Source organism: Zootoca vivipara, chromosome 5, assembly GCF_965207765.1.
Source record: "Zootoca vivipara chromosome 5, rZooViv2.hap1.1, whole genome shotgun sequence".
Classification (NCBI taxonomy): Eukaryota; Metazoa; Chordata; class Lepidosauria; order Squamata; family Lacertidae; genus Zootoca; species Zootoca vivipara.
In genome coordinates this window covers 43,071,769-43,084,896 of record NC_142588.1, presented here as the reverse complement: position 1 = coordinate 43,084,896, position 13,128 = coordinate 43,071,769, and the positions used below count along the sequence as shown (strand labels likewise).

General features: G+C 41.8%; 1 protein-coding gene across 1 annotated transcript in view; it reads left to right on the top strand.

Moving 5' to 3' along the window:
* Nucleotides 1-12,097, top strand: part of BTBD16 (BTB domain containing 16) — a 32,272-nt gene extending 20,175 nt beyond the window's left edge. Inside the window, exons 12-17 of the mRNA XM_088670495.1 lie at nucleotides 3,736-3,827; nucleotides 7,111-7,193; nucleotides 8,065-8,142; nucleotides 8,740-8,838; nucleotides 10,047-10,235; nucleotides 10,349-12,097. Coding sequence (XP_088526621.1) covers nucleotides 3,736-3,827; nucleotides 7,111-7,193; nucleotides 8,065-8,142; nucleotides 8,740-8,838; nucleotides 10,047-10,235; nucleotides 10,349-10,417 — 610 coding nt within the window. The 3' untranslated portion in view covers nucleotides 10,418-12,097. The remainder of the gene's footprint in view (nucleotides 1-3,735; nucleotides 3,828-7,110; nucleotides 7,194-8,064; nucleotides 8,143-8,739; nucleotides 8,839-10,046; nucleotides 10,236-10,348) is intronic.
* The last annotated feature ends 1,031 nt before the right edge of the window (nucleotides 12,098-13,128 follow it).

Here is a 13,128-nt window from a genome sequence, read left to right as displayed (position 1 = left end):
TTAGCACATCAATTTTTTGGGCTGAAAGTGTGCTTATCTCTCTTTTGGCTTTCAGTCAATATAGAGTAGGTCTGGAAAGCAAGTTAGTAAGTGTGACCATTATTATATCTTTCTTTCTTTCTTTCCTTCCTTCCTTCCTTCTTTCTTTCTTTCTTTCTTTTAAAAAAGGGAGCAAATCCTACAATCAGCACAGTGGTGTTTATTTACAGTATTATAATTTAACAGGTGCAAATGTTCCAAGCACAGTTTTCAGTTTGCACAAAAATAGTCTGCTAAAGAGGATTGCTGAATCAAACCAAGGGGAATCCCTTGAGCTGGCACGTGCCTTTCCAGAAAAGAACAACAGAAGAAGCAGATGCACAAAGCTTAGCATTGTTCGGCAGCTGCACCAGAAGTGAGGCAGCTTTGAGCCAGTTTAAAGCCACTCCTCATACAGTTTACCCATGCAGCTGTAGGAGAATCTCTACACGGCTACCAGTTCCCAGTTATTGACCATTGTCCAAAGAACCATACAGCTAATTTCACTGGCCAAAGGGAGCTTTAGGTTTGGGTTTCTCCAAACAGTTCATAATTGTATAAATCTGTTGTTTGTTTGTTTGTTTGTTTGATGTATTTATATGGTCCTCTAGGAAGCTCAAGGTGGTGTACTTGGTTAACCACCTCCTCAATTTATCCTCGCAACAACCCTTTGGGGGTAGGTTAGGCTGAGCGATAGTGACTGGCCCAAGGTCAGCTAGTAAGGTTCATGACTGAATGGACATTGATAGCTGCCCCCTCCCCCAAAGTCCTATTCTGACACTAACCACTCAACTCCAACCATATGAGTTTTAAGCTGCTTTCTGTGGCTGGGCTACTTTCTGCTGCTTTCTGCTAACTCCCCACCACACACACAAACACACATTCTATAGACACTCATGCCAAAACCCATTCCCAAATATCCCCCTATTCCTAGGGATAAATTTCAGGGGGGAGAGGTAGGGTTCTGCAGAGGTTAAGGGAAGCTTGCTTTGTGAGTGTGAACTCAGTTCAGTCACAGATGGGAAGTGAGGTGCCAAACAAATGTACTTAATATTGTTTAAATATTTTACCCTGTTACCTGCTGGGAGTAGTCTGCTACCTGAAGAGTGGGATTGAAATTCCTGAAATAAACTGAAATAACACTATAAAGCTGTATTTCAGTGCTCAAGCATTCCTTAACTTTTTGAGTGTTTGAACAAACTTTTGGATGCTGCAAGTTAGTGGAGAATAGAGGCACAGCGGTATTCTAGAAGGCAAATAAGTATTTTAAAATATGCTTAGTTCAAATAGTTCATATAAAAATATGATTAGTTTAAATATGCTTACTCAAGAGAGTGCCTTTCAATAATTAGAATGTGAATATCCCTATGTGTTTAAGTAGTGAATTCAGCTCAAATATAATGTGCAGAGAAAACAGCTGTTTTCTGTGTAAAGTCGCTGAAAGTGATCTATTGTGTAAAGTGGAGAAAAAAAACCACTTTGCAGTTCCTTTCTGCCTTTTGAAGTGAACTGCAGCAACAGGCATCTGATTCTTCTCTGACCTTTCAAAGACAGGGTGTGGGTTGCTTCGATTTCAGAGAACTTACTTCCGGTTGCCTTGCATCTATAAAAATAAAGTATTCAAAGTATCTAGGCGGGAGAGCAATGTTGCAAATGAACGCTGAAAAAAGAAGCCAGGAGTGGAGGTGGGGGTTGGGGAATCATTTCATTCAGAGCTTCCTTAATGAATGACTGTGATTTAGAGTTGGGTCTATTGTGGCATACCTTTGTTCTTCGGCAAAGAAATACTGTACCCATGAAAAGAAGTATACTGTAGTGAGAAAAATGCCCAGCAAAGATCCATAAACAGGAATGGGCAGAGATTTAGGCAGGATCCAAACTGTGGAACTAGTTCAATGGGCTCAAAGGGCCTTTAGGATGCAAACCTGTGCCGAATTACATGGGAGTAAGTCCTATCGAACTCATTTTTGAGTAGACATGCTTGTGATACAGCATACGGGGATCAGCTGTTCAAAGACAAAACTAAAAAATGTCAAGGGGTAGGACATGACACCTTGTGAGCCAAATTTTCCAGCTTTAGGATTCACCCCCCCTCCTTTTTTAAAATCTGCATGTGGATTTGGGTGTGTGTGTGTTTTGGAGTTGTTGTTGTTGTTGTTGTTGTTGTTGTTGTTGTTGTTTTTGGCATGGAATTTCCCTCTGCCACCAAGGGCTATTTTGTGTCCTCCCCAGCAGAATAAGAAAAAGCATAAGGACAGAAACATTATAATTGACACTTCCCTGGGGAGATGAAGGTGGATTCTTGGGAATGGTTAATGCCAGGCACTTTTAAAAACAAGGCAGCTTGGACCAGTTTGTGTAAATCAATACAAAGTAAAACAGAAAACTAGCAATGACACAGGTTTGCTTCACTTAAGCCTCATTTGGAAAAAATTGGATTGTTTACCAAATATTACCTGAGGACTCCACTTAGATCAGTGAACCCTTTTGTTTAGTCTACCGGCTCTGTGCTGCTGGCTTCCTCCTCCCTGGTAAGGATTTGGCCTCACACAGCTCTTATTTTCTATTAATCATTATATAACCTAAATGGTTGGTTAGATATTTCCTGCTGTTAATAATGCAGTCAACCTTTGAATCAACCTCTAAGAAACCTTTCATATAACCTTTCAGAGGGTTGGTTTTTTTAGTGAATTATTCTTTGTATGTCACTCTCATATAATACTTTGAGGTGCAAAAAAGAACAACCCCACCCCCAATTGTAGAATCATATGCTTGAATGGTGGCTACATTTGGACGTAATAATAAACTATGGTTTATCATTAAATGAGCATGTCTAGGTGAACTTTGAGCTTGCTCTCCTCCCCTCATGTTTCACGGTGTGTGTGATCAGACACATTTCCTTCCATTTCCAACTAACCACAGTTTATTGTTATGTTTGAACCAGGACAAACCATGATTTACTGAACCAAGCCAACCTCAAAGATTGGTTTATGAAGCTGGCTTATTTCATTAAACCATACTTACGATTGCCCACTGTACCTCAGAGTGAATGTAGTGCTAAACTGTGGCTAGTTGAAAACAGAATAAAAACTTCTGATCTCTTTGCAGACTCAATGGAAAAGAGGACAGGGGGGAGGAAAAATGAGTGAAGCCAGTGTGTTTGTGTCTGTGGCGAGGGTGGGGGAGAAGACAGGATAGAGTGAGTCCTGATTAAGAATCACATCAAGGTAGATGTTTGGAGAACCTACCTGGGGAAATGATTGATTGATTGATTATTTAATTTCCATACCACTTATATTAAAAATATCTCTGAGCAAAACAGCTGAAGCAACAACAGGCACTTAAAACAAAATATTACAAAAATACACAGTTACATATAAAAATGGTACATTAATACAAAGTTAATCCTTACTGTTGCATTACCATTGGTATCTTTCATATTAGGAAATCAGTTTCGTCTTGGACAAAGCCTGAAATAAATGCATATGGAATCTCACTTGCCTTGCATATGAGAATCACATGCATAACTCATTGCAGTGACACAGTTGGGCATTTCAACATGTGCACAGAAACCTCACATAATAATCTATGCGCACTTGTAATATTTGCAGATGCTTTCCATGTATAAAATAAATAATAGCTGTAGCAATACTAAGCTTGGATAGGAAATCATGCTGGGTTTAAACAAAGTTTTCTGCTCCATTGTTTTGTTTTTAGCTTGCCCAAGATATGTGCCTTCCTGGAAAGGGAAGTAGGACAGCGATACATAGCTATTTTTCAGTCCCTCCGTTTACATGGCATCACTTCAAGTAAGTTTACTTTTTCTTTAAAAGCTAAACATACTGTTGCAATGAGTTTTTCGAATGAAAGTGCACTCCCAAATTTTGTGTGCCCCCCCTCCATAGGTCTGCTCTGCCCTTTTTAATATAAAATCACATCTGCATATGGCACTTTGCAAATAACAGGTTTCAGGAGTCTCTACCCCAAGGGGCTTATAATCTTAAAATAGAGATAGGAAGGAGCAAAGGAAGGAACTGGAAGCAGGAGTTTACAGGGGAAGAGCATGTGATTACTTCCATTACACATACCAGTACTTGGGCTTAGTTGCAATAAGATGGTTTAAATACTTGGAGGAAATGCACAAGGAATGTGTGTGTGCTCACGCGCGTGGGCGTGCATGTTCGTGCACACATATAACACAGAGACAGAAAACTACTACAGTAGTACTGTGTATGCATGTATATAACTGCAAATAAAGAGTCATTTCTAACTAAGGTCTGCTAAGAGTAGACCTATTGAAATTAATTAAACTAAATTAGCCATGCGCATTGGGTCTATTCTGAGTAGATGTAGCATTGGAGACCACCCATGTATCCAAAACATTCCATTTTTCATTATGTGTTTCCTCCATTTATTTTAGGTAAAATCTATTGCAGCTATCTCCTTTTTGAAACAAATTCAATATTCCATGATACTAGAATTCCACAATGCATTAAAAATAACAATTTCCCCAAACTAATGAAGGAATCCAAAATTTTTGCTAAGCCCACCATTAATCACCCAGATTAATATTCACTGAAATTGGTTGAAAATGGCATTTCTGATAGGGTTGGGAGTTCTTTTTCAGAAACACTCAAATAGTTTTGAATTTTTCCCACTACTAGTACACTGTGTTTCATGAGGTGTAAAAAATTCCAACAGCAACTTATGTATGATATAAAGCAAAACTGTTTTTTTATTAAAAAAAAACCCTCATGGTCTATCATTGATGACAAATATAGGACCTTTAAGAACCAAGTCAAAGCAAGCAGAATGATCATCCAGGAATTGTGATTTTGCATGCAGAGAAACTATTGTTCTATGCATAAATTGGGGTTTGGACCCACAAAAAGGTGCAGCATGAATTGCCCCAAAACAGGCCAGTTGTGGGTCTTTTTCCAGCTTGATCATGACTTTGTCCACAGTACAAAACAGGTGGTCAAACTCTATAGGCTTTGACAGCGTTGATCACTTGCTTGAGGATGGCTGAAGGAGTCTGATTCCAGAACGTCTGTCACTGTTCTCTTCCTCAAGAGTTGATCAGCATTCTCACAACTGAAAGTGTTCATTTTCCAGCAGACATATCCTAATGTATACGTGCATGTGTGTTGTCTGCTGCTCAGTGCGATGATTTCTTGATCAGGACAATGTTGGGAAGGGGGAAATGTTGTCTAATGTAAAAATCTAAGAAGAGTTATGCTGAATCAGACTGAAATCTCACCCAGTCACTGAAATCAATGGTAGGAATTCCATTTATTTCAGTGTACCCAGAATATTGCTGCCAACCTAGCAATTCGAAAGCACGTCAGAGTGCAAGTAGATAAATAGGTACCGCTACAGTGGGAAGGTAAACAGCGTTTCCGTGCGCTGCTCTGGTTCGCCAGAAGCGGCTTTGTCATGCTGGCCACATGACCTGGAAGCTGTACGCCGGCTCCCTCGGCCAATAACGCGAGATGAGTGCCGCAACCCCAGAGTCGGTCACGGCTGGACCTAATGGTCAGGGGTCCCTTTACCTTTACCTTTACCTTTACCCAGAATATGACCAAATAAGTTGGTTACCACCCTTCGTTTTCAAAGCCCTTTAGGTCGTACCATCTTGGAACTAAGTCTACAAGCTGACTTTTGGGTTTGTTTGTTTTTTAATTACTCATCTCCATCCCATCCTTTCTGTATCATCTCACCTCCTGGAGAGTTTTGGAGAACTCAAAGGCTTGCCACATTTTTGTGACATGTTGGTTGGTCCTAATAAAAGCATTAGCCAAGTGCAGACATTGAAGCTCATACCAATGACAAACGTGGTTGGTCTCTAAGGTGCTACTGGAAGGATTTTTTAATTATTATTTTACTTCCCATTGTAATAGCCTCTCACTATTTAAAGCTTATCCACCACCAGCTACATGAAAGGCACTTTTTGTACATTTTGCGATGTGAGAGGGAAAGAAGAATGGAAGCTTATTGTCATGCACCCTTTAAAAGAAACCACATTTAACAAGAAATCTTTTTGATTCACCCACTTTGTCAGTACATTTGTTTTGGAACAATAGCTGCTTTCAATAGCAAGCCCATGTTACAGTGACTTCTTTCAGCCTGAATAGTCTGTGATGACATCATGCAAAGCCATTTCTGGCCATGAAACTGAAATGCATACTTTGCTATACGCAAACAGCACCGCATTCTTCAGCAGCAGTAGCACAGGCGAGAGCCCAGATTAATTTCTTCCTCATTGTGCTGTGAGCATCTGAAAAAGCAGGTTAATGTAAAACCCAGCCAAATGCTGTTAAACCTGATTCTTGGCATTTGTGTCTGGCCTGCAGAAGCACAGGGAAGGAAGAATGGCACCCCTGCAAACTGTGCAAATCCCAGTTGTTGAAACAATTGAGGATCTGTGCATGGTTGTCAAAAAGGAAACTTTATTTGACAGTTTTTAATTTTGGCGGAATGCTGAGCAGAAGCAGGAAGGGGCACCGTGCAGAAAGTATAAAGGAGAGTCAACTTGGACAGAGTAGTGATTGAACTAAGTGAGTGGTGCCATAGCTAGACAGGTGGATGGGAGAGGATAGATTTATACTAGGGGCAGGATTTTTTTTCCTGTTGAGGGTTTGCATTCCTATGAGGCTGATACATTGAAGGGGCATGTGATGATGTGGTCAGAGCCACCCCTTTCTTTGTCTTTCTGCAACCCGTTCTCTCCTGACGAATTCATCAGTTCCTCTCTCTGTGTTGACCTCACAGCTTCTTAGCTGCTCATATTCTTCAACAAGGTGTGGCCTTAAAATCCTAGCTCACATGCCTGGGCTTCCCTTTTGCATTCTTGCTGCGTCTCCCCTTTCCAAAAACTCTTCCTGCTTTTAGTGTTGTGCCTGCAAAGCCCTGCAAGTGCATCACTAATAATATCATAGAATCATAGAATCATAGAGTTGGAAGAGACCACAAGGGCCATCCAGTCCAACCCCCTGCCAATATCAGACTCAGCAGGTACGATGACACCTCTCTTTTTGTTTTCTGATTACCAGAAATTTAATAATATTTCATTTTCCTCTCTTCTTCCCAAAGGCAGGCACTTGGAGGAACTCTGGGAAATTAACTTCCTTCCTCTGCCGTGGTTGACGAGGATCTTGTCTGATCATTACCATGCAGTGAGTTGGTATGCTTACTATACTGTGCAAATGGGGGGATTTTAGTTCTTTTTAACTTCACAGTTTTCCTCTCTGGCATATTTTCCTAGTATGTCTATGCCTATAAAAATCCAGGCCTGCTTTGAAGTGTGTAGAGTCTTGTCATTCAGCTCAGACACTGAAAACAGATATACACAATGGAGAAGTGTACATGGAAGCATGGACCTAATTTCTAACATTGTTTAAGGAGAATAATGATGAAGCCATGACAGTTCGCAACCTGGACATCTCTTGTTTAAATGCATGCATTAAAACCATGATGTCCCAGGTGTGAACTGTCATGGCTTCCCCCAAAGAATCCTGGAACTGTAGTTTGTTGAGGGAGCTGAGAGTTGTTAAGAGCTGAGAGTTGTTAAGAGTTGTTAAGAGAGAGTTGTTAAAGAGCTACAGTTCTCAGGCCACCACACTTAACAACTTGGCCACCACATTCTGTACTAGCTCCGACCTCCACACCATCTTCAAGGGCAGCCCCATGTAGGGAACATTGCAAGTCACCACAACATGGACAACTGAGTCCAGGCTGTCCCAGGCCAAGAAGGGTCATAGTTGATGAACCAGCCTAAGCTGGGCATTAGCATCCCTGGCCACAGAATCCCCTTGATACTCCAGTGACAAGTTGAAATTCCAGGAGTACTTCCTGACAACAAGCTTGTTCCTTCAGGGAGAATACTACAAACCCTTAAATAACAGGTTGTATACCTAATTCCTAGATATGGGAACCACCCATGTTAGGCTAAAGCACTGAATTGGCGCCTGTGTTTTATTGAAAACCATGTTTTATTGAAAAAAATTGAACTCATGAACCCTATATGAAGTTTTCTTTTCCTTTCAGCTAGAGAATGGTGGTGACATGGTATTTCAGAGAGACTTTAACACTCAGGCAGTGAGATTTGGTCTGGTGCTTACACAGGTAGGTCACTATTAAAACGTGAAGAATTTCTACACAGGATGGAGGGCAGGAGACTGTCTGCTGACAAAACATTTCACATAACCTAACATGACGATTTGGGGGGGGTGTATGCATGAATATGAGAGAAAGAAAGAGAAAGGATTTAATATATATGCTAAAATTGGCTGAAAGATACTGTTGCTGCCAACTCTGAAATCACTGGCCGAGATAACGTTTTAAACTGTTCTTGTAACATTTTTACCATTTCCTCCAATTGTTGATGTGTTTGCCATCCTGGGCTCTTTCAGGAGGAAGGGTGGTATATAAATTAAATAAATAAATACAGACTGAAATTGGAGGGATGGGAAGGCAAAATTGTGGCAAGAATTAGTGAGGTGAATTTTGTCCATACCGTATAGAGTAACTAACAACTGTTCAGTCTTTTGCGATGTTCCCACGGTCCTTCCCCTTAGAGGTCACCAGGTCAGCTGCTCTGTTGAATCCAGACTTCTCTTAATGGACCTCTCACAGTACATACAGATCTTTTTGCTGACATAACTTTGAAATTAACTGGGATAAAGCTGCATTTTTTAAAAAAAAATCTCTTGGTTACTTCAGGAGCCAAGGTACCATTCAGAAATAATTTCCATTTATGGATTCTTCTTTGAGATAAAAGCAATAAAACATGATGCTTCAGCCTACAGTTTTTACATGCAGGTAAGAAAAGCGTTTCTGTGGTTCTCTCTAACTCGGGCCACCATCTTTCTTTAGGGAGATGAATAAAACATTGAACAAGGCTACACCCTGAAAACAATAAATTTCTACAAGGAGGATTGTGCCACTGGCATTTTTGGCTATGAGTAGGAGGAAAATAGAGTTAAGGCTGACTTGCAAAACTGGGCAGAAGTGCTCCTGTGCAACTCCTCATTAGGGTGACAAGGAGTATGGGGATCCTACCCCTTTAATAGTCAGGTAGACTTGAGCAGTTCAGCAGGTGTAGCTAAGACAAAGGGTGTGTATATATTCCCATTCCAGCTCCATTGCACTCCCACCTCTGGTGTCTGAAATCAAGTACACATGACATTAGCTTCAACCCATATGTATCCTGCAGCTTCTCGAAAAATACTCCTGTTTGATGCTTTCTCCCCAAACCAACTTCCTTCTGACTTCAAAATGCAAGTCACAGATTAGTTGTGGTGTATACAGTTCAGACAGCCATTCGACATGTGCAGAATGACACTTTCCTTGAACTGGAGTTCAGGTGGGTGTACAGATGCAGGTAAACAAATCAGATAATATGAAGACACCATCACCTGCTCTCTAGTTGTGTCCAGCAAATGCAACATGAAATGCATGAGGGAATGGGAGTGGCCACCTTGCTTGCATTTGCAGCTACTAGAGACGCGGGTGGTGCTGTGGTCTAAACCACTGAGCCTAGGGCTTGCTGATCAGAAGGTCGGCAGTTCGAATCCCCACAATGGGCTGAGCTCCCGTTGTTCGGTCCCAGTTCCTGCCAACCTAGCAGTTCGAAAACACGTCAAAGTGCAAGTAGATTAATAGGTACCGCTCCGGCGGGAAGGTAAACGGCATTTCCGTGCGCTGCTCTGGTTCGCTAGAAGCGGCTTAGTCATGCTGGCCACATGACCCAGAAACTGTCCGCGGACAAACACCGGCTCCCTCGGCCTATAGAGCGAGATGAGTGCCACAACACCAGAGTCGTCCGCAACTGGACCTAACGGTCAGGGGTTCCTTTACCTTTACCTTTAATGTGTACATACCCAAAGGAAAAACAATGGGAGCTAGGAAGACCAGTTAGGTAAAAAGAGATTGATCTACCTTGAATTAGGATTTTCTTGATGGAGGTTTTTGAGTACCTTCAGCTCACAGATGCTGACAAATAACAATTTAACTCTGTGTCATTTCAGAGAGTCAAACATGCAGATCCAATTATATCTTTTTTTACTGCCGAGCGGAGTCCTGTCAGTTTAAAGGAGACACGTGAAGTTAAGTATGAAATCAAAGCACAGTGTCAGATAGATGGGAAATGGGAAGAGTTCACTACGGAGAGACTTACTCAAAGGTTTGGAGTTAAGAAGCCCAGCTGTAAAAGCGTGGTAAGTCAGGGAAACGAACACTTTGTTCATTTGCAAAACAAAATTGTTACATTAACTTCCTAAATGGCATAGATGAAACTTGAGTGCTAACTCTTGCCTCTTTCTGAATGCAGGTTTTGAAAGCATGCATACCATCGGTTCCAATCTATGTGACCTTTTCTCTTCTTTTCCCAACATCGTAAGAGACAGCAAGCACTCTCTGGGCAGCTCTGCTGAAGGACTCATTTTGACACCTAGCATATGTGTAGGAGTGTTAATATCATACATCTAAAGGCCTGCACTGGTCAGGCAGGTGATCACATTTCCCAGAACAGGAGAATAAACTGCACCCATCCCTCATGCTCAGCTCATTTAGACGTTAATCCCTATTTGCATTGTACTCTTGTTTCCTGTGGCAAATGCTGCAAATAGATTGCAATTGCTTAGGTGTAGCTTCAAATTACCAATCTGGTGCCCCTAGCAAATGAAGGGCATGAACCGTTCCTCCCACATGGATGTAAACAGCCATGTGCACGGCATTTTAGAGAGCTTTCTTTTTCCACTGTCCCCAGCTGGCCTTCAGCCAGGTGCACTACAGCACATCTAGTCATGATCAATTTCAGGAAGCCATTAATGTTGCTCACATAAAAATGTCAGGTAACCCCACCTAGTCTAGCCCCCATCCCATTGCACAGGCTACTGTACAAATAAAAGCAAGAACCACCTCCATACCAGGAAACTGGAGATCAAGCACCCCAAACAATCCTAGTTTATACTTAAATTCTTCTGCCAGAATCACCAACATTGTCTAAATCCTGAGGCATAATCTAAATGTAAGGCCTTATAGCTTTGCTCTTGCCCTATCTCAAATTGCCTGTAGAGCCCCACCAGATAGGTGTTTTATTGTGATCTGCAATATGTTCTTGAGAACAGTAACAGTGCAATAGTGGTGTAAGTATTCTGCTTTAGTTCTGTTATGCTTCTCCAGTTCTACCACATTTTCACTGTCCAAAGGGGTTGAATGAAGAGCAACAAAAGCAGGACAGGAACAAACCAGAACATTGGTGTGCTATAAAAAGTTTGAGGATTTCAGCAGGACGTTATGAGATGTGCACTGATTGGAAATGAAGCAGTGTGACTGCCTCAAAACATTTGCAAGTACAAACAGTGTGGAAGGTAGGGTTGCATATAGCTGCCCCAATAGCATCAGGAGCATTAATTATCTTGAATGCACAAGAAAAGGGATTTCTGGAGGGACCTTTAGTTATTTCGGTAACGGAAAGGGGAGGCAAGGAGAGCCTGTTTATGCCCAGCCTTGCCAGTTGCCAGTTGTAACCCGAACCACACTCCTTATTAAACCCGACAACTCCCAGGTGAGGTGAATTCTGGGAGGTCAAAGCAACTGCTTCCAAAGGGACTTGGAGACACCACACCCTGCACTTCTCAGCTAAATCCCTCTCTATTTATCAGAAACAACAGGCCTAGCACCCAGGTGCCTTCCCCACCCTGCAATTCAACACAGCCTGTTGTTTCTCCTTGAAATCCCACTCTTTCACCCACATAGTATGCTTCCAGTGGCTAGGCACATGGGAGATCACAGGAATGCTCGGCATAAACATACTTCAGACCCCAACAGTCAAATTGCATGAAGTTTTATTAAGAATAAAACAGGAAGAGAGGAGGACAAATGAACAAAACATGATGAGGAAAATAAAAGGAGCCTGTTGGGTCAAGGTTATCCAACCTAACTTTGCTACTTACAAGCAGGCTTCTGGTTTTCTCATGAACAATGTTCCCTTTATTTTTGGTTTCTTAATGTAGTGTTCTGCTTCTTCCCTTTGTCCTCCTGCTTTTTAAAATTCTAAATAAACTTCTTACCATTGGCTGTGGGGTTCATGCATGTATTTCTTCCAGACTCTCCCCACGGGAGAGAACCTGATGTTCCCCATAAGATCTCCCACCCACTACCTTTACTTGAACTGGATGGGTGGGTGATTAGGGTGGCTACCTGCCCTGCTGCTTCCTGATGTCGTTGGACTACAACTTCCAACTTTGCTGGTCAAGGGCTGATGGGAGTTGGAGCCCAATCACCTCTTGAAGGCACCATGTGTGCTACCCCTGAAATAAAGGAATGTCCCTTAAAAGCCCTTCAAACAGAGGACTATCCTCTGTCATATGTGAAAGGCAGCATGTGAAAGTCTGGCAACACATCTCCTTGCCTTCGTTTGGTTGTACGGCGTGGCCAAATTGGTTCCTTATATTTTCATAGCTGTGAAAGTTTTCCTGAAAGCTGCTTTAACCAGTCATCTTGTCAATGACTGTCAAGGTCATTTTTGCAGGTGGCATCCACCCTCTTGTTTTCTGCCACCCCACATGGCATGTGTGCCTGCTTTTAACATGTCACTGCTGATACAAACCATGACATAGTGGCGGGATTTATCTAGCCTGGGAGACTGAGAGGGAGATATGACAACCATCTTCAAATATCTAAAGGGCTGCCACATGGAATATGGAGCAAGCTTGATTTCTCCTGCTCTGGAGGGCAGGACCCAAATTCAATGGCTTCTAGACTAAAACACCAGGAAGATCTTTCTGGCAAAATAAATAAAAAAATGCCCAGTTCACCTTAGAGACCTAAGGAGCTACTGGACAACTTTTTTTATTTATTTCGACTATGTCAGACCAACATGGCTACCTACATGTATCTAGAACATTCTGGCAGTAAGAGCTGTTCAACAGTGGAACAGACTCACACGAGAGTATGTTCTTCATGGGATATTTTTCAGCACACAAGTTGGAAGGCCATCTGTCATGTAGATTCCTGCATTGCAAAGGTTGGACTAGAGGACCCTTCCAACTCCTCAGTTCTATGATTTTATTTTTCTGCCTTGTAAGCTTGAGTTTGCCTTCCTGT